General features: G+C 52.2%; 1 protein-coding gene across 3 annotated transcripts; it reads right to left on the bottom strand.

Annotated features, from left to right (window-relative positions):
- Positions 1-323: 323 nt before the first annotated feature.
- Positions 324-20,790, bottom strand: Plcb2 (phospholipase C beta 2). Of its 3 annotated transcripts, XM_041678932.1 has the most exons (32): positions 20,707-20,790; positions 16,747-16,824; positions 16,074-16,142; positions 15,282-15,422; positions 15,067-15,146; positions 14,908-14,961; positions 14,729-14,804; positions 11,002-11,102; positions 10,723-10,889; positions 10,484-10,630; positions 10,209-10,366; positions 9,897-9,979; positions 9,592-9,676; positions 8,731-8,905; positions 8,554-8,663; positions 8,347-8,443; positions 7,650-7,734; positions 7,414-7,538; positions 6,746-6,900; positions 5,977-6,141; positions 5,295-5,394; positions 4,538-4,642; positions 3,905-3,999; positions 3,588-3,663; positions 3,318-3,362; positions 2,980-3,190; positions 2,717-2,882; positions 2,549-2,625; positions 2,365-2,460; positions 1,821-1,878; positions 1,193-1,279; positions 324-840 (listed from the first exon to the last, which is right to left on the bottom strand). In XM_041678932.1, the coding sequence occupies exons 1-32, from the start codon at positions 20,788-20,790 to the stop codon at positions 637-639; spliced, it is 3,555 nt and encodes a 1,184-aa protein (XP_041534866.1). In that variant the 3' UTR covers positions 324-636. The 3 variants fall into 3 exon arrangements, with proteins under 3 accessions (XP_041534866.1, XP_041534867.1, XP_041534868.1); XM_041678933.1 differs by lacking the exon at positions 16,074-16,142; XM_041678934.1 differs by lacking the exon at positions 3,318-3,362.
- Between the last annotated feature and the right edge of the window lie 253 nt (positions 20,791-21,043).

A 21,043-nucleotide genomic window follows, 5' to 3' on the forward strand; every position in this document is an offset into this window, starting at 1 on the left:
CTGAGGAGCCACCTGTCATAGGCAGGAGGTGCGGGCAGGGGCTTTTGCCTTTTGCCGCCACCCTGGAAGTAGCCACCTCCAGAGAGCTTCGAGGCAGCGCCAGGCTCGGCCTTAAGGAGCTGGCAACACTCTGCTCTCAAGGCAGGCCTGAGATGTGGCCTAGAAGCCTGTGCAGGGTGTTACGTCAAGGCAGGAGGCTTGGATTGGATTCTGCTGGAGCCAAAGGTCCAAGAGTAAAGATTCCTGGGAGTAAAACCACGCCTCCAGGAAAGGAAAATGAGCTCCTGGTGGGGAAGTGATTGGCGGCACACTCGGAAAGGCAGAGGGGAGACCAGATCCAAATTTTTCTCTCTTGGCCCAGGCTTCTTGGCCTTCAATGGGTACATAGCACTATGGGTGGGATGGACAGAAGAAGCCACCTTAGGAAAAGACTTGGCTTCCAAGTGGGCTCTTTGTCCTGGTGGTCTGTTCTTCCTGCCTTCATCTGGATGAGAAGGGGGCTACAGCATCCAAGGGAGCCACAGGCTCCCATGGCCCCCAAGTATTAATTAGGGTCCTTTTCTTCAAGGGAATAGAACCATGTTTCAGAGAAGGGTGTGGATATCCTTGCTAAAATGTCTGAGTGAGGTGGTGGCATCAGAGGCGGCTCTCCTGGGTGTCTGCTTTGTTCGTGAGTGGTTCCTGTGGACACAACTCCTTGGAGGCCTCACAGGCCCTCTCAGGCTGGTCCTCTGTTTCAGAGGGGAAGCAGGCCTTGAAGCAGGCCCTCACTGATTCCTTTACTTCAGTCTCCAGGCCCTTCATCCTGGCCTCGTACTCGGCCAGCGCCTTCTCCTGGAACTGAAGAAACAGTAGGGGCCACTACTTAGTCAGGAAGGGGTCCTGCCCACCCCACCCCCAACCCTATGGAGTACTAAGATACTTAGTCTACTCAGAGCTCCTGAGAGACTGGAGCAGATGGGAGTAGGGAAGCCCATCAGAAAACCTCCCAGGAGAAAGATCAAGCAAAGAAACCCATACAGATATCTCATTTGAAAGGGCCCCGGGACACCATGAGAACCTGCCTGTGACCCACTGGTCAGATGTGACGGTCCCCTTCCCTCACCTCCTGCCCAGAGCCACTGGGGTTGGGCCCCATCCTACCCTAGAGCTCATTGGGTTCCACTGGGGCCAGGACAGGGATCCTTCTCACCTGCTTTTCCAGCTCCCGGATCTTCTCCAGGCAGGCCGTCTGCTTCCCTTCCAGCTTTTCCTGGTGCCGCTCCAGGGTCTCTGTCATCTGGGTAGGGGTTAAAGGCTAGGTTGGAAGCCAGTTCTAATCTCAGCTAGCCAGCAGTGAGACTCGGGACAAATTCCTTAACCTCTGGGCAGGGTTTTTTTTTTTTTTTTGTTTTTTTTTTTTTGCAATTTGTAAAATGAGGTAATAGTATTTGGCTCCAGGGACTGTGAAGGATCACAAGGTCAAGCCACAGGAGGTACAAGCCTGCTCCTGTGGTCAGCGATGCCCTGGGAAGGAGCATGAGGTCCTTTCTAACAGAGCTGTCCTTCCTCTTTCCATTCCACAGCACCTCAGGAAGCCTTCCTCACCCACCCCATCCAATCTCATGCTTCCATGACTGGCTAACTCATGTTTTCCAGACAGTTCACTTCAGACTGGCACCCCAGCCTGTATATACAGGCCAGGACCTCAAAGGACTTCCTCCCATTCCTAGCTGTATGGACGCTTCTGGACAACAAGCCATAGGGCTCCAAGGAAGGACACCCACATAGCCACACACACCTATGCGGAGAGTATCTGGGAAGGATACAGCCCTACATACCTGCTTGATAGTCTGTACCACTTCCTGGATGTGGGAGCTGTTAATCTCTCTCTTGAGCCTGTTGATATAATTGGAGTTTTATATAGTGACCCTCCTGGGGGGAGGGGCAGAGTCCTAAGGGTTCGACAAATAAGAACTCGATTCTTGAAGGAGCAACAAGCAGAGAGACTAGCATGGAAGATGGAGGGGGTGGTACTGGGACCCCTGGGGCCTACCTACTTCCTCCCTAAAACACACTGACTTAAAGGCCTCCAGAGTGCACACAGGTCAGGAGCACAGACGCCTAAGTGGACAGGCTGCTGTCCCCAGGTGTCATCTCCCCTCTTTGCCCACGGTTTCCCTTCCATTGCTCTCTCAGCTTAAGTAGCGTTGGCATCTGTGTTTTGCTCAAGGGAGACTCAGAGATACAGCAGGGGGACCCACCAACTTGTTAAGGGCCAAGAGAGAGGCAGATCTGTGGGAAGCAAGTTAGGATCCCTTGTAGGGAGACCCCCTTCCAGCTGGAGGAGGATCTGCTCAGCTGGGCCTCTCCTTCAGGGTTTACCTCTCTTGCGCCACCTTGTCTGTGGTGACTTTGGTCATGGCCTGGATCCGTTCCAGCCTCTTGGCCTCCAGTCTTTTCTTCATCTCTTTGGTGTCACTGCAGGGAGACAGAGAGAAGGAGATATTCTGTGAGCTGCAGCCTTTGCCAGGAGGGAGGAACAGGCGGACATTGGAGGCAGTCTCACAGTTCTGAGGTCTCCTTGAAGGTCTTGAGTTCAGCAGCCTGTTTCTCTCTGGCCAGCTCCATCATCTTGGCGATTTGCTGCGAAGGAGGAAGAACGGGTTTAGTGAGAAGCCTTTGACAGTGCAGAAGGGGTGGGGTCGGTTGCTTCTGCCGCCACCACGGCCCACACCTCGGTCACGTGCTGCTCCTTGCGCTTGAGGACAGAGCGGTACTGCTCCTCGCCCTGCTGCTGCAGCTCCTGCTCCAGCCTGTCCTTCAGTTCCTGCACGCGCGGGTCCGCAGCCTCGGGAAGCTCGCTAGGCGCCACCACGACAGTCTCCTCACAAGGCTGGTTCCTGTGAAAAACACGTGGGAACAGGCCCTGAGCTAGGAGCCAATACTCGGGGGGGGGGGGGGGGCGGGGCGGGGTTAGAACACTGTTGAATCCTTTACCTCTTCTTGCGGGAACCCTTCCCCGGGCGGATCTTGCAGGCAGCTCCTGGAGCACCGAGTTCTGTCAGCTGTGCGGTGCCACGCTGCAGCAGCTCCTCCCAGCGCCGGGCTCCACGCCGCTCCAACTCTCGAAGCTCCTTTTCATGTCTCCGCTGCAACTTCACCACGCCCTTTAGTTCCTGCAGCTCCTCCAAGCTGGCTGTCTGTGGCTCTGAAAAGTACATAGCTATGGTGTCAAGCTGCCCAGAGCTTCCTCCCTGCCCTGCTGCCCCACCTGCAAGGTTCCAGGCCCACCTCCCAGATCCTATCCCAAGATCACAGAGCTCAGCAGGCCTTACCTGCCACTTCTTTGGTAACTTCCTCCTTGGCCTTGGCCCCAGGTGCTGAAAGAGTGCAGGACCGGACTGTCAGGTGCCTTGGATAAGGCACCTCCGTTTGGTTCCTGCAGGGTTGCAGTTTGCGCCCTCTGCAACTACCCCTTTCTAGTGCTGAGGCTCCAGACCTGGATCTTACCTCCCCAGATGAAAACGTTAGTCCCTGGGGGACTATGAGTGCGGTGGGAGAGGTGGAGAGCGATCCACCAGGCAGGTGGACCTGGAACTACCTACCTGTCGACCCGTTGCCTGCCGGGACTGAAGCCCCATTGGACTGTCTGGCAACAGGAATCACGGATGAGAAGGGCTTCTGGGTGAAGACAGCCTGTCAGAAAGGCGACTCTAACACCCCTCTCTCTGAGCAGGGGACGCTGCCCCTCCCCACGCATCCCTCAGCTCTGTGGAGGGCTTTCGTGGGAGGACAGCCTGTTAGAAAGGCGGCTCTAACACCCCTCTTCCTGAGCAGGGGAAGCTGCCCCTCCCCACTCACCCCTCCCCACTCATTCCACAGCTCCGTGGAGGCTTTTGGCAGTAGTCTAGGTAACACAGACCTCAGGCAGACTTCCTGTCACCTCCTTGAGCTTCATAGACTTCTTATCATGGGCATTGAAGTACTTGATGGGGTTGGCGAGAGCCACAGTCAGATCTGGGAAGCACAGGACATGACCAGCCTGGTACATATGAAGCTGGACCTGGAAAGATCCGCCTACCACGCTTTTTTTTTTTTTGAAAATGTACACTTTTTTATTTATTTATTTATTTATTTATTTATTAAAGATTTCTGCCTCCTCCCCGCCACCGCCTCCCATTTCCCTCCCCCTCCCCCATCAAGTCCCCCTCCCTCATCAGCTCAAAGAGCAATCAGGGTTCCCTGACTAGGTCTAGTAAGGTGAGCATCCAAACTGCCTAGGCTCCCCCAAAGCCAGTACGTGCAGTAGGATCAAAAACCCATTGCCATTGTTCTTGAGTTCTCAGTAGTCCTCATTGTCCACTATGTTCAGCAAGTCCGGTTTTATCCCATGCTTTTTCAGACCCAGGCCAGCTGGCCTTGGTGAGTTCCCGATAGAACATCCCCATTGTCTCAGTGTGCCTACCACGCTTTCTTGTTCCCCGTGAGATACTGGCTTAATAAAGGGAGAGCGAATGGACTGTGTGGGGCCCCTGGAATGCCACAGGTCTCCTACCTGCCCACGTGTCGGGCACATAGTCCTTCATCTCCAGGAAGACAAAGAGGGCAGGCATGGTAAGAGGCATGTTGCTCTCACTGCGCAGGCACAAGTGGTGGTATCCTATTGAACAGGACGAGGGGGATGGCAGCCATAAGTCTGCCCAGGACTGTACACAAACAGCACTTAGGATGTCTGGCTTTAGAGTCAAACGCCAGGGTTCTAAGCCTAAGGCGATGCTTCCCTACGGTGTGACTTTGGGCAGGTTAAGCTAACTCTCTGGGTTCTCATCCATCTGCCTCGTGTGTTTATTATGAGAATGTGTTGTAAGCTCCTCACACGTTTTTATTAATGTATTTACTGTGTGTGTGCGCATGCAAGCACAGGCGCGTGCAGAGGTCAGAGGACAGCTTGTGGGAACTGGCTCTCTCCTTTCACCGTGTGGGGCCCAGGGTCAAACTCAGATCATCAGGCTTAGCAGCAAGTGCCTCTACCCGCTGAGCCACCTCCTCAGCTCCTCTCACACTTTCTAAGTGCCCGTGGATGCCAGCTGCTCAGGAATCTGTAACAGTGGCTCCAAAAAAGCTTGGGCATTCTGTTAGGTGGGCAGAGTTCCCATGGGTCAGGTTCCTGGAGAAAGCATTCCTGTCCCACTCCTTAGACAAGATGGTGAGGCCACAGAGACCTTGCCTGAAGCCCCCCGGCCCCAACCTCTAAACAGGATACTGGTCTCGTCTCAGAGTCTCGGCAGGTCGTTAAGAGGTCCATTCCTTACCAGAACGCAAGGCATTGATAGGGATGATTCGGTGTCCAAGAAATCTGTTCCCTTCTTCCATCACAGCTATCCTAAGGGAGGCCAGTTCAGGCAGCAAGATCTAGAGGTAATTTATGACAGGAGAGGCTGAGGAGTGGACACAGGGGAGCCTAGCTTCCCTTCGCTGCTGTCTCCAGAAGTCTCTGTGCCAGGATGAGAACCTGGCAGCTTTACCAGAACGGTGAGGATAGGCAGAAGCCATGCCCTATGGCACATACAGGCATCTTACAGTTTGTGCCAGGCTCACACAGGGAAAAGGGCTCGATATGCAGCTCAGGACAGTGAGCCCCATGCAAATAGCCCTTGGCAGCTTTGCCAACCAGTGTCCAAGCAGACAAAAGAACCTCACCATCCCCTTACACTGGGTAGGGAGTTCATGTTTCCATCCCTAATCCTAATGAGTACACACTCTCCCCCCAGCAGACATGAGGCCTCGTGCACACACACACACACACACACACACACACACACACACACACACCCCTAATGAACTTGAGTTTGGGACATCTGAAAGTCAGAAAGCCATAGAGGGACAGAGAGAGGAAATGCTGAGTCAGGAGCCCCTCTCCCGTTGTTTCCTCTTATCTGTAAGCAAAGGACGAGAACTAGGGACAAGCTCCAGTGCCAACCCCCTCCCCAGCACCTTCTCAAAGACAAAGGGCTCCTCTTTCCAGACAGGATTGATGGAGTTAGTAGTAGGTGACAGCTTGGTGCGATAGCGCCTCTTGGGGTCCCCTGGGAGGCCAAATATTTCCACTTCCACATAGGTGCGAACACTGCGCTCTGAAAGGAACTGCCCAGAGATCACCTAAGGGTGAGGACCCAGGGGAGGCCAGCATTAGGTACCCCGCTTAGATTGGTTCCTAATACAAAGACAGGCCTTTGTCTCCGTAGGACTAAGTACCTATTGTGGGTATTAAGAAAGTCCCCTTTCCTCCAAAGCTACAGAGAAACCCTGTCTCGAAAAAAACTAAAAAAAAAAAAAAAAAGAAAGTCCCCTTTCAGCCCTGGCCATCAAATAGAAGCTGTGTGACTCAAGACTGACAGCCAAGCTTTAAGGACCTGGGTGCTTCTGGCACTCAGGGGAGAGGTGGGCCACCTCAGACAAGAAGGGAGCAACGGAACATTTTCCCCCTGGTTTGGAGCCTGGGCTCCTGCTGCCCAGCATGGACCAGTCCCTCTCCCCTCCCCCACTGGAGCCTCAGCCCTTCCCTTGGTTTCCATGGGGACCAAGAGGCAGACTCCAGTGTTGAGGAGGAGGCAGTTTCCAAGGCAACTTGCTACTGCACGAACTGGCTGGGGCTGAAGTCTTCAGGATATCAGGGAAGGGGGTTGGGGCAGAGGGGTGGGCTTCTAGGCTTTCCTTCTCCAGAGCCCAGCCCTCCCAGCCGCTGGTCAGCCCTGGGCCTTGCCGTAATGGAAAGGGTGGTGGCTACCACCACATCAATGCGGTCCACCGAGAAGGGGTTGAACTGCTTGTCCAGCCTGCGCATGAACTCATGCTTCAGGAGGTATCCACTCTGCCCGTTGAACTCAAACAGTGCCATGTTCTGCTGCATTGGCAGGTCTGGGGGTATGAGAGGGCACAGTGAGGAGGGTGGAGCCTGGATCCACTCTCAGGCTCTTTCCAATGCTTTCAAGCCTTGCTTGCCTTGGGAATGGGGACATTTGGGTAGATCACGAGGGTGAGACTTTCTCATGTCCCATCCCAGGTCCTTGGGGGTATCTAGCCTCTCAGGAAGGGAGTCCTCAGCCTAGAGTCAGCAAGGAGCAATGCCATCACTGGGCTACAAACTTGCAGTGGACCTGGGATAGCTGGCACAGGTGTTTCCAGAAACACAGCCAAACAGAGCAGCTAGGACCCATGCCAGCCTTGGTGGCTTGTGTATGTTCTGATAGATGAACAGCTGGCCAGGCATGAGGAAATGCTCCACTCCCCAAAATGCTCTCATACTGCAGCGAGCTCCCAGAGCCTACCCAGACACCATACCCAGTATGCGGCAAAGATTCCCCAGGGAAGGGATAAAGATGGGCTAGGCAGGGCCTGGGGAGGGTTCTCTGAGTCTAGGAGGGCTCTTACCCATTGTTTGGAAATTGAGGGCAACCATCTGGCACCCAGCATTCCAGAACATCTGGGGCATGTAGTTGGAAGAGTCCATGCGTGTGCCCTTGGGGTACACTCGGCTCATCTGGCGTTTATTGTAGCTGTTGCTGAGTATAGGATCTGGCCAAGGCCACTTGCACCAGCAGGACCCCAGGCCCGCCCCGCAAGCCCCATCCCACCAGGGACCTCCGCTGGTGAAGCCTCAAGGATACTCCACAAACTGCATCGAGGCCTTGGAGAGCAGCTCATAGGCCTTGAGCTCCGTGAAGGAAGAGATGACATAACTTCTGTTTTTCTCTATTCCACGGAGGAGGGGAGGTCCACATTAGGCTGTTCTCTCTCTCTCTCTCTCTCTCTCTCTCTCTCTCTCTCTCTCTCTCCTCCCCCACCCTCTCTGGACAGGGTTTCTCTATGTAGAGTCAGTCCCACCTGTTCTGAAACTCAGTATGTAGTTTCTGATTCAGAGATCCACCTGCCTCTGTCTCCCCAGTGCTAGGATTAAAGGTGTGCTCTCCCAGGAACTCTTACCTCCAGTACTGGGGCTCCTAGACTTGGGGCAGCATTTGGTATAAGTTAGGCCTGGGAACTGCAAAACTTTAGAAAACTCCAGAAGCTCCAGATAGGCCTGGCTAAGGTGGCCTGTCATAACGACCTGCCTGTCACTGACACACTCCAGAACATTCTATCTGCTGCCAAGTTCTTCAGTCCGATGCTGGGAGCCATTGCCACTTAAACAAGCCCTTTGTCTGACTCCTCCACTGAGTATTTATAGACAAGGACCTTAGTGCAAGGAGGGGGCAGGTCCCCCTTCCTTTCCTCCCACTCACCAAGCCACTCTTGAATGAGGGAAGCCCTTGCCTGATCCCAGCCTGCTCTCTCTCCCCCATTTCCCTGCACTAACATACGTACGTGAAGAGAACTCAAAGGAGATGAACTTGGTGGGCTGGATGTAATTGACCAGGCTGGACATTTCCTCATAAGCTGTCACCTCCAAGCCTGCTGTGCCCTAGAGATCAAGCAGGGGCGTGACTCTGAGTGGTGGCACCCAGACTGCAGTCCATGCCCACTGGAGAGCATCACAGTGCAGATTGCGGCAGAGTGACTGTCCCCACACACCTCATCCGACTGCATCTTCTTTATCTCTTCTTCGTCCAGGCTTCCTGACTCTTCCTCTTCCTCCTCATCCACCTCCTCCTCTGCCTCAGTCCGGTCCTCACCGGTCCACACTGCCACACACAGTTCTGTTAGCGCTGACTCTCCCCAAACCCCACCCCACCCTTGTAGCTCACGCACCTGTGTCGTCCTCTATGGGGACACTAGACGGGCTGTTGCCCTCAGCCTCCCCACTAGGCTTCTGCTCATCAGGGGAGCTGGGGGATGCTGGACCAGAAAACTGGTTCTTCTTATTCTTAATGAGAATCTTGCCCCGGAGGTCCTCAGGGCTGGGCAGAGGGATGCCAGGTTTCAGCTGTGGAAAGGGGAAAGGGTGGGCACCATTGCCTCTTTTGTGGTGTGTGCTCGCTACTCCAAACTGTGTCCCTCTGGTGTGAACCTGTCTGCTGGCTCACTTCCTACCATTCTCGGGTCATGATTTCCCACTTGACCAAAATGACCCGTTCCTTGGCAGTCATGTCTCTTTTACCCGTTCCTTCTGACTAGAATGTGCTTTCCCCATGCTCACTGAGCCTTTGTCAGCTTCCAGATTTCGCCTTAACCATCACATCCCTCCAGGAAGTCTTCCCTGATGCCCTAACTCTGGAGCACAGTTTCCCATAGTAACCGCTGGCTGTAATTGGCCTGGATGCTGTCCATCTCCTCGTGAAAGAGGGTCAGAAACCTGGGCAGCGACGGAAGAGTTCGGCTTTGTTTTATTTTGTCTTGTTTGGTTTTTGTTTGTTTGTTTGTTTGTTTTAGGTAGGGTCTCACTATGCAGCTCCAAATGGCATGAAACTTGAGATTTTCCTGCCTCGGGCACTTCTTCTTGATAAATGCCAGCACTAGGAGACACTTAATTCTAGCATACTCTCTGACACATGGTAGGTGACAGAAGCCCAGACTCACAATCCAACCAAAGAAATTCAAGTGTCTCTCCCCTCCTGACCCGGTTCCACCTTTCCCCAGGTTCAGATGCCCCCCTCTCAAGACTGCACTCACAGGAAATTTTTCCAGGGGTTCCGTGAGTAGGGTGTCTCCAAACATGGTCCTGCAGTACTCTGCCATCTTAGCCTGTTGGCGGGGTCTGGTAGCAGTGAGCAAAAGTAAAGGCAGGGGTTAGTTGCTTAGCGCCAATTCTCTTGCCCATCATTTGTGCCCTGATGGCTCAGATCAGGGGCCCAGGAAGCAGGGGAGGGAGGGACACAGGAAGGAGAAGCTGAAGTCCTAAAGGAGGCTGTATTGAGACTTGTGCAAGAGGCTGCGGTGCAGATGGAGAATGAGGCTGACGTGGCCTGGGTACTCACGAGTCCACGTGGTTTTCAAATGACAAGATGACAGGATAGGGGGAGGTCTTAAAGGCACTCTCTGCGATGGCTTCGATTGCTTCCTGGGGGGAAAAGAAACTCTGTAAAAAGGGTCTCCCCTCCCTGTGCTGCCCCTCCCCATAGTGCCTCCCTCAGTTTCAGCAAAGGCATGAAACTAGGAAGCCACTGTAGCCTCAAAGCAGCTTGAGGCCTTCCAGAGAGAGTCCCTGCCCTCGGCTTCACTCCCCTAACTTCAGAAGGCTTCTCCTCGGCCCCTTCCACTGCAATCACTCTCCATATCCCAAGACTCACCTTGAACAAGATATCTGTGGTCATGGTAAAGCCATGGGTGATGATAGGCTCCTCGTCAGGGGGCTTTCCCTTCCAACAGTCTAATTCTACACAGCGGCAGCCAGACAGCAGCACCTGGCGGTACATCTCAGCCGAGGAGAGGCCTGAAAACTGGCCAGCTGAGCGGGTGGAGAGAAGGCGCGAGGATGTCACTCCCAGCCAGGCTAGTCCCCTCACAACCTCACAGTCTGTCCCGCGAGCAAGCATCTGTGGAGAATCCAGAGGCTAGGACCCACCTGTCAGGTAGGTGTTGTGGGAGGAGTTGATAAAGTAGTGATTCAGGGGCTGTGTCATGTCCTGGTGGAGCAGCAGTGCATTGTGGTCCAGCATACTGTTCTCTGGGCCACAGAGAAACCAGACCATGCCCTCTGGCGACAGCTGGCCTGTGAGACAGTGGACAGCAAGCAGTCACGGCTGCAGCTCGACTCCCAGGGCGGGATGAGACTACAGGAAGTAGGGGTTCCTCAGTCCTCACCCCTCTGCACATTGATGCCGCTGGGCTCGTACTTGTCGATGAGGGCCTGCACCTGCTCAGGCCGGGCCGGTGGGAAGAGCAAGGAGTTGAGGCGAGAGTCTCGCTGCTTCTGGTTGATGAATTTGGTCAGGTGCTCCTTGGTCATGTAGGGTTTAGCTTTAGCGTGGCTGCAGGCCGGGAGAGGGGCACAGATGTTGTCTTTGGACCTAGAGGTTCTTCTTTTGGAAGGGAGGAACTGCCTTCCTTAACACCGCTCCATGCCCAGCCTAAGAAACTCACTAAGAAGTGAAGATCTCGTCAATTTCTGGCCGAGGACAGAGACTCATGAGGAAGCTCTTGTATACAGACTCTGGGAAGTCCTCAGGATTGATAGCGTCATTCTGGAAGAACCATCACCTTGTTATCCTTTATCTCAGCTGCTCAGAGCTAAGACTCACCACAACCTACCCCCAGCTCTGGGAAAGGTGGCCTGGTCAGAGAGAGTCCTCAAGGTACACAGGCAGCAATCGCAAGGGCACACACATCTCAAGGGGCTTCCCGTCTGGCGCCAGTACCAGCTAGCTGGCTTGCTTTGGCGATGACTTTGGATAGTGGCTAGCTAGTTCTGTAGCTGGAACAGGATTGGAAGGAAGCGTGAACTAAAGAGGATAAAATGTCCTAAGCAAAGGATGCGCTGCCTTCCTGTCCAAGTACCAGGCTTTCTTTTCTTTTTCCCTTCCTAAGTGAAGGACAAATTATCTGAAGAAACTGTTTGGACATAAACAAATATGTACCTGATAGCAGAGCCCTGAAATATGAGAAGAAAAACCTGACAGAGCTGGAGGGAGAAATAAAACAATTCAACAGTAGCAGAGTATTTGCCTAATATGCATGAGACCCAGCACACACACACACACACACACCACATACATACACATATAAATATATACATAAGCACACACACCACACACATACACATATACATACACACCACACATATATACACACACCACCCACATACACACATATGCATACACACAAATGCACACACACCACACATACACACACACCACACATACATAAACCACGCACACACAAACAAACAAAACACAAGTAATTGGGAAAACCAAGAGACACACACAGAGTGATAAAAATTGACTTCTTCAAAATTTAAAATATGTACACTTATAAGGATTTCATCAAGAAACTGAAGGCTAGCCTGAGGTAAGAAAGGAAAGAGGGGAGGGAGATTGGGAGGAAAAGAGAGAAGGACAGATAATCCACAGAATGAGATAAAATATTTACAAACCGATTGTCTGTTAAGTGACAATTCAACAACCAGAGGACAACCCAAAGGGTGAGGGGATGGCTTGACTGTTCAAGTACCTGCTGAGCTAGCATGGGGACCTGACTCAGATGCCCAGCGGCACGTAAACACTGGTCTCGGAACTGTGTGGTCTGTAGCCCCAGGGCTGAGAATGGGCAGATCCCTGAAGCTGATGGCCAGCCAGTCAAACATAAGTTCCAGGGCCAATGAATGCCTTTCAAAGAATAAGATGGAAATTGGAGAGGCAGCTAAGTGGTTAAGAGCCAATAGCGACCTTCCCGAGGACCTGAGTTCGATTCTAGGTACCCACATCAGATGGCTCACAGCTGCCTGAAATTGCAACTCTACAGGGCTCTCGTGCCTCTGACCTCTGAGGGCAGCTGCACTCCCGGGCACATATCCTCACACAGACATATACACACAATTTGAAAAATGAATAAAACTTTAAAAAGTAAGATGGCCGGGCGGTGGTGGCGCACGCCTTTAATCCCAGCACTTGGGAGGCAGAGGCAGGCAGATCTCTGTGAGTTCGAGGCCAGCCTGGTCTACAAGAGCTAGTTCTAGGACAGGAACCAAAAAGCTACGGAGAAACCCTGTCTCAAAAATTAAAAAAAAATAAATAAAATAAATAAATAAATAAAAATAAAAAGTAAGATGGAGAGTGATCGAGGACACCTGACATCGACCTCAACCTCCACACATGTACAAACTCACGCACATACACACATGCATACACCATAAACACACTTGCATACAAAAATTTAAATTACAGGTAGACAACAAATTTAAAATGATGTGTCTGCAAAGGAGATGTAGAAACAATCAAAACGGCCTGGCGGTGGTGGCGCACGCCTTTAATCCCAGCATTTGGGAGGCAGAGGCAGGCGGATCTCTGTGAGTTCGAGGCCAGCCTGGTCTACAAAGGGAGTTCCAGGACAGGCTCCAAAGCTACAGAGAAACCCTGTCTCGAACTGTCTCGAAAAAAAAAAAAAAACAATCAAAACGTACACAAAAAGATGTTCACACATCGCTGGTTATTAAGTAAATACAAATTAAAATCACAATGAGATACCATGTCTTTCCCATTAGGATAGCATAAACAAGAGGCGGACAGTAGCGGTGTTGGTGGGCTGCGGGGAGATTGAAACCCTTATTCAATGCTGGTAAGAAAGTAAAATGGTGCAGCCACTCTAGATAAGTTTTTCAGTTCCTTAAAATGGTAAAGATATTCACCCTATAACAGAGCAATTTCACCTGAATGTGTGTATCCAAGAAGGCTGAAAGCAAAATCATGTCAAATTGCATAGAGAGGCATTATTTATAATAGCCCCAAAGTGGAGAGAAACCAAGTCTCTGTCAACATGGAATATAATACTACAATATAAAAAAAAAAAAAAGAAGCGCTGATGCTACCATGCGGACAGATCTTAAAAACACGGTGCGGAGTGGATAGAGGCCAATCAAAGATCAAAGATTGTATGAGTCCCCTGACATAAGATATCCAGAGACGGAAAATCTGCAGAAATAAAAAAAGGGAAGCAGGCGGATAGTGCACACAGACCCTGTGCTTTCCATTGTGTTTCTCCAGAAAACAAAATAAACCGCACTGGAAAATCAACATGAGCCTTGCCCAGGAGGTGAGGGTCTCCCGCAGCCCAGCTCCGCCTCCAAAGCTGTCAGTGGCCTCTATAAGGACACACAGGAAGCAGACCAAGAACACAGCTAGGATTGGGGGCTCAGGAAAGAAGATGGGTGGGTGTTACTAGATTCAGGCAAGCGGTTAAAAACTGTAAGAACCACCTCAGGAGTCCAGCCCACCTTCTCCTCTGCCTTAGCCTGGCCTCCGGGGTGACTGGCCACGTGTGGGGTCATCAGTGCTGTAGAAGCTGGACCTCTAAGGGAGTATTCCTCGTGTGGCTCATAAGGATAGATGGTTAGAGTCTCAGTTTCACTCATTTCTACTGCCCTAAATTCTTGCAGGGAGAAATGTTTCACGGGGTGAGGGTTGTAATTACACAAGGGCACTGGCCAAGGTGGACAAGGGCTTGAGGACTAACACCACTCCCAGAGCCAGGTTTGAACCTTGGCCATGGGCCGCATCTACCCAGAGAGCTCTGTTTTTGGTAAATCACATAAGACATCTCATGGGGTGACCCTGCTTCTGACTTGTAATTAAAAATTAATTGCTTAATTAAAAAGAAGTGGGAAATGTGTTTCTGAATTGAGCTGAAGTCTGTGCCCTGGCAGCTTCCTCCCTTGGCCCTGCTCCTCTCCCCCTGCAAAGCTGGTCCCTTCCTGGAACTGTCAGATCCCAAGGTCTGTCTCCTGTCCTTCTTGACCCCATCTCGCTCCCGGACGATGAGAGCATCCGACTCCCATTCCAAGGCTAGAAGACTTGCAGTGTCTGCTGCTGTCCCCAGCCCTGCCTCTAGCACTCCTGGAGGCGGGCCTTCCGTCTCTGAACCCAGCACCGCACCCACCTGCCCTGCTCCCACCTTTATGCCTAGTGTCAGCAGCCAGAGGTTCTGGGTTACTTGGCTTTGGGAGCTATTGTCGGACGGGATAGTGATGCCATGGGAGCTATCGACAGGATAGTGGTGCTCTCTCTATCCATCACTATCCCTGCCCATGTTGTTGTTGTTGTTGTTTTCTGGTGGGAGCGAGAATTAGGAGATTGACTGGGGGTGGAGAACTACTCACCTTGCCCTTTGCAAGGTGACAAGCACTGAGGGCAGCTTCAACGCGTTTGCGGTCAGCAGGAAACATCTGGAAAAAACTGAGGAGGCAAAGAAAAGTCCCAGGCAGCAGAGAAGTCTTGCCTAGGAAGGGAAGGCCTGGGGAGCTGGGCGGCAGCCAGCGGGGAAACGCAAGAGACTCACTTCTTCACGGGAATCTTTCCTTCCGGATTGAGCTGCATTTTAAGCTTCACCAGGCTGGAGGGAGAGACAGCAGTCCCTCAGGCGGGGGGGGGGGGGGGGGGGGGGGGGGGGGGGGGGGGGGGGGGCAAGCCAACCCCTTGAGCTCAGGCAGGTACTTACATTTTGTCCAGGAAAGTGCTGCGGGGAGCGTTGGCTGTCATCGGGTGTTTGGTGAGAGTCAGTATATCCTCGGCCCAGTCCTGCAGAACACACAGCCCAGAAGTCACACTCCTGAGCACAGGTGCCCCTGAGTCCCTCGGCCCAGGCCGGTGACTCTCACAGGAGAGCCAGGCTGTCCCGAGTGCCAACACTCTACCCATGTGTTGCCAGTGCACCTTGCCCACGTTCTCCTTGTAAGAGACAAAGTTGTGGAAGGTGAGGTCCACCATGTCAGGGCCCGACACCACCGTGAGGGCTTTCAGCAGGAAGTGGTTATCTGGGAAGTCCATGTTGAAGACCTCCCTGAGTTTCTGGCTCTGAGGAAAGCAAGGACACAGCAAGGGTCAGAGGTGAGCTCTCAGTCTTGCCCAACAGGTCTTTTCCTTTATCTCCTCATCTGCCACTTGAACTGCAGGCCACTGGGACAGAATGGCCGTGGAACCTAGGAACTGGGAACTATAGGCCTCAGTATCCCCCTGACCCTGACTCCAGCTACTGCCATGGGAAGGGGAGGCCCATAGGAAGAGATTGGCTAAGACAGTGGGACCTGGGAATTCTGGGAATTTTGTTTGAGGAAAGATTCTTAGCTCCCCAACTCAGGAAATCCTGCTTCCTACTGTTAATCGCTTCAATCTTCTTACCAGCTTTAGGAAAATGTAGGCAAAGCAGTTACCAAGCAGTGAGGAGCAATGAGTAGAAGAAACACTTCCCAGATAGCGTGGCATAGTTAGGGACAGGGATTGGCTCCTCCTCCATCCCTGCCATCTCCACTGTGCCCGCTTCTCATGCTCAGTCCCCAGGCAAGCTGAGCAGCAGCCACCGCACCGTTCTTCCTTGGCCTGAGCTAGAATCCTTGCTGCCCAGCAGCCCAGGACCCAGTCACCTGGTCCCACAGATGGGCACCCCACCCCCAGGAGAGACATATTCTTTGCTCTGTGCGACTGGTAGCAGCTTCTGGGCCTACTTACCTTCGGTATCTTGGCAAACTTGCCAAAGCGAGTGTCCCGGATGCTCGTGATATCTAGAAACTCCATCTCCTGGCAGCAGTTCCCAGCAAAGCAGGGTGGGGACACAGAAATCAAGTTGAGAATGAAGACCGGAGTGGCGAGAGCTTCTACACCCCTTCCGGGTCCTGGCTGCTGCCTTCTCTATATGCCAAGGCACCTCCAGAATATCTGGACCCTCCCCTCCCTTCCTGCTCTCTGCTTCTCTTCCTTTATGGGGATCTTCTACTCCTTGACCTAGTCCTTCTCTGGAATAAGAGCTGCAGCCTGCACCATCTTCCACCCTAGAATCCCCCAGGCCTTCTTCTGTTGTTCTGTGTGGCCGCTGAGCCTGTCCTCTGAGTGCTGGGCTCTGATATGACCTGGAACTACCCATACATCATTGTCTTTCAGCTCAGCAACCAGTCTTTCCCCACTCTCTCCAGGGCTAGTATACTAACTCAGAGCTGAGTAGGTCCCAGGCAGCCACGGACCCAGGTGGCTGCAGCTTCCCTCCCCTGCCCATGAGAGCCCCAGGAGCTTCTCTCCCAGGCCACTCTCTTCTCCCCTACATCCATGCCCTCCCCAATGCCACGAGGGGTCTAGCAGAGTTCCCTGGTTCAGTTAGAGCTGAGGGCCATGTTGGGTAGAATCTTACCTTACTCTGATATGTCCAGTATAAGTAATAGCCCTTGGGATCCACACGGAGGATAACTGGGGAGGCAATTGAAGTTTCCTATAGAGAGAAAGGTCAGCTCTTTGCTTGGAGATCTCAGGCCCAATTCCCTGGCCTAGGCCAAGGATGCAGACAGAGACCGTGTCCTTCCTAGGAACTTGAAGACATTTCCTGTCATTCTCTGAGCTAACAGTGTGTAGTGGGGAGGCCTTGAGGATGGGAGATAGAATAGGTGGAGGAGAGGTGGCACACTTTCTGGACCCCAGCAACACCTCTATCTCTCCGTGTTCTGGACTCCAGCAATGCGTCTGTCTCTCCGTGTTCTCAAGGGTCATGACTCCACCAAAGCTCTCCCTAAGATTCCTTGCTACTGTCCCAGAAAGCTTGGCCCAGTGGGAGCCAAGAACTTGAACTCCAGTATGCACAGCCAAGGCCCTGTACAATCCAGCAGCAGATCTGCTCCTCAGAAGCGCTTCCATCCAACTGTGTGCATGGCCTACCCCTCCCATCCAAAGAACCCAGAGAGACTCCAAGTCCCTTCCCACCTCCAAAGTGAAGTACTCAAAGTCTGAACTGTCTCCAAAGGCCAGCCCACACCTCGCTCCTTCAGAAAAGGCTTTTCCTGAAGTGTGTTGTTGTTCATATATGGAGTGTGTGGTCAGGAACTGGTTCCCAGGTGTAAAGTCACACCTGGGAAATCCCTATGAGCTCAAGGACCCTGGAGCAGTGAGCCTTGAACTTGGAGTTTGCAGAACAGGTACACGAATGAATGAGTGAGCTGGCCTTCTGAATTCCTACTCCCCTCAGAGTACATAGGCCACCTTCTATTTTATAGTCTTTGCCGACACAAACAAGGCATTACATCTGAAGATTCCAAGAATCCATGATTATTGCTGCTGATGCACCAGACCAAATATGGGGTCTGCCAAGAAAATGATACAAGAAAGGTCCCCACATTAGAGGTCGTTAGCGCATGGGGGAATTATTTTGTCAAATGGCTGATTTGGAAAAGCTGTACAGTGAGTTCTGGGTTCTTTCCTTCCCGTGGGAAGGTGAGCAGCACTCTCTGACCTGAAGACTCTTTCGTGTGGAATGGAGGAGACTGGGAAACCCAGCAGGTGCCAGATGGGTTGCCTCTGAGTGCCAGTTGTGGTCCTCTGGGGTGAGTGTTCATCCTCAGAACTTGCTGGGCAGCAAGCGGTGTATTTGCTAGACCCAAAGTGGACTCATGGGTGAGGGATGGGTGACGGGCCCAGTGCTTCACGGAGAAGAAACTGGTAATGGAACTGTGGGTGGTCCCCTGAACAGAGGCATTGTGAGATTTCAAACAAGTGAGCCCCAAGACAGATTTTCCAAAAATCATGGAAAAGATTACCAGAGGAAGAATAAGTCATTTTGTTTTTTAGATTGAACTTCTGGATGTTTATTGGAGGGACTTTGCATTTCATAATTTTTCTTTTTTTAAAATTGTTTTTATTGAGCTGTATATATTTCTCCACTCCCCTCGCTTCCTCTCCCCTCCTCTTCTACCCTCTCCCATGGTCCCCACACTCCCAATTGACTCAGGAGATCTTGTCTTTTGAAGAATAAGTTTTAAGGTCTGTCAGGCTTAGAGATTCCAGTCAGTTGTTGACAATGTGTATTCAAGAATGAACCCCCACATCTCCCTGTGTCCCACTTAGAAGGACCTATAAAAGAAAGAGCTGAGAACCCAACCATTGGCCTTCCTAGGGAGCTGAGAACCCCACCATTGGACTTCCTAGGGAGCTGAGAACCCAACCATTGGCCTTCCTAGGGAGCTGAGAACCCCACCATTGGCCTTCCTAGGGAGCTGAGAACCCCACCATCAGCTTTCCTGGGGAGGTGAGAACCTCACCATCAGCTTTCCTAGGGATCTGAGAACCCCACCATCAGCTCTTCCTAGGGAGCTGAGAACCCCACCATCAGCCTTGCTAGGGATCTGAGAACCCCACCATCAGCCTTCCTAGGGAGCTGAGAACCCCACCATCGGCCTTCCTAGGGAGCCTGCGGTTGTCCTCACCTAGTCCTGGAAGGAGGAGAGTAGAACACAATGCTGAACCAAGGTTGGAGTTTCACCTATCGTTTGTTTCTGGAACAGGACTGGGTTTTGTGGGGACTGTCGGACTATTGTCCAAGGCTGAAGGTCATGTCTGATAGCTTGCTGAGTTTCTTCCCATAGCTAGGAGAGGTTTTCCCTCTAAAAACCGTTTTGAAGGGGCCATGGGAGACTAAACAGAGTCAGGTGTGGTTGTATCCTTTACACTACAGTTATCAATCTAGTGGGCTATATATCCCTCTATATATCCTCTATATATCCCTCTATATATCCTCTATATATCCCTCTATATATCCGTCTATATATCCTCTATATATCCTCTATATATCCTCTATATATCCCTGTCATAAACTAACTTGGCTCAAAGTAACCCAAGAACAGAACCAGGCTCATGGGTCATGTGTCCTGAGACCAGGCTTGGGACATTCCTGCTCATGCAAGTCAGGATCCAGGGATCACACAGTGCTCTGGCTTGGGGAAAGAGAGAGAGAGAGAGAGAGAGAGAGAGAGAGAGAGAGAGAGAGAGAGCCACACAGCATTCCCTACCTCTAGCGACCCACTGGCCACACAGGTTATACACAATGCCTAGAGGAACTGAGAGTAGTCACTTCACTTTTCACTGTGAGTCACCTCTCTCCTTCCATAGGCTCCTAAGACATGCCCCATCACCTCCATGTCACCACCATGCTAGCTCCACGCCACACCAACCAAAACACTTCTAGGGAAACAGAAAGCATCTCACCCCAGGGCATCATCCCCACAGTTTGAGCAACCAGATGCCTTAACCTAGCATGGCCCCAAAGGCTCTAAACTCATATTCCCCTTATTGCAACAGAGGAACCAGATGAGCAGGGAGCTGAAGTAATACTTGTAGGTGACCTCCCAAATGCCATGTGCTGTTGGAAACCCCAAGCTTTCCTAAGGCTAGTCTAGAGCCCTCTTAAGGGGGCCTAGCCTCCCTGAAGGACAGTCTTTCTTTCTTTCTTTCTTTCTTTCTTTCTTTTTTTCTTTCTTTATTTGTAGATCATGAGAGGCTGTGGTTAGTGGCAGCGTTTTCAGGGCCCAGAAGGACCAGAGGCCATTTAGGAAGGAGCAGGCTCAGTGGACTGGGGTACAATGCCGTCTCCCCCTTCCCTGTAGACAATTTACAGGTAGTAGCAAGTAGAAGGCTGAGTTGAGCCACCAAGGGGAAGCAGAAGTCAGTAGCTTCCTTTCCATGCTCCAGAACCTTTAGCCCCAAGTTTCCAACTGGGTCCGCAGCCCTTTTGTGACTGCCCCCCATAGTAACAGCTTCCCTGGGACAAGACACATCTTATTCTGCAGACTGGGGTGGTCAAGCTGGTTATGGGCCTTCTGCCAGAGCAAACTTGGGGTGTCTGGGCTGGGAAGAGGGCCCAGCTGACCTCTTTTCTTGCCCTTGCAAGGCTCGGTGTTTGTGTGTGTGTGTGTGTGTGTGTGTGTGTGTGTGTGTGTGTGTGTGTATGTATTTCCCTGCCAACACTGAAATTACTAGAAACAAACCTTCAGGGATTTGAAAAAGGGCAGATCAAGTCCAAAGAGATTACCTTTTCTGCTCCTGTGCCCCCGCCCCCCAAACACACACAGACACAGGCGCACACACACACACATGAACACACACACAGGCACACAGTCTATCTCCTCATTCCCAGACACACAGGCTCCCCAGCAGCAGTCAAGGACACCACCCTCACCCCAGACTTGTTTATCTAGGCTGTTGTGCCAGCTGCCTGGCCAAGCCACACAGGCGCCTGGATGCTGGGAGAGAGACATAAACCAAGCTACCCGTCCTGCAAAGCACCCAAGCTACCCAGCACCCACCACCCCCAGGGCTCATCCCTACTCACGTCGTCCCATTTGATGAAGCGTTCCCCTTGGCTTAGATACGCCTTCACGGTAGGGGGTAACAGGACAGGGTTGAGCAGTGACATGATGTCCAGTGTCCCTCTTTGGAGAGGTTGGGCAAATACCAGCAGACAGGAGGGGAGGAAGGAGGGTGAACAGGAGGGGAAGCTAGACTGGGCTCACATGGCACCCGCCCGGCACTGGTCCGGAAGTCAGCATGCTCTTATAGCCTGCAGGGTGGCAGTGGCTGGATGCGGGACTCAGAGCCTCAGGCAGGGATCTGGTCGATCTGCCTTGTAAATGAGCCTCCTCCTCTGTCTGAAATAGGGGGCTGCTATA

This window comes from Microtus oregoni, unplaced genomic scaffold (genome assembly GCF_018167655.1).
Source record: "Microtus oregoni isolate MIOR12 unplaced genomic scaffold, Mior012 000031F_ref0000149, whole genome shotgun sequence".
Taxonomy (NCBI): Eukaryota; Metazoa; Chordata; class Mammalia; order Rodentia; family Cricetidae; genus Microtus; species Microtus oregoni.

What these genes read in the sequence shown, in the direction of transcription:
- Plcb2 (XM_041678932.1), bottom strand. Translation starts at nt 20,790, where the DNA reads ATGTCACTGCTCAACCCTGTCCTGTTACCCCCTACCGTGAAGGCGTAT. An exon ending in CCACAGATATCTTGTTCAAG is followed by an intron (nt 9,980 to 10,208) that starts GTGAGTCTTGGG and finishes TTTTCCCCCCAG; the next exon opens with GAAGCAATCGAAGCCATCGC. An exon ending in TGGTACAGACTATCAAGCAG is followed by an intron (nt 1,280 to 1,820) that starts GTATGTAGGGCT and finishes ACCCCTACCCAG; the next exon opens with ATGACAGAGACCCTGGAGCG.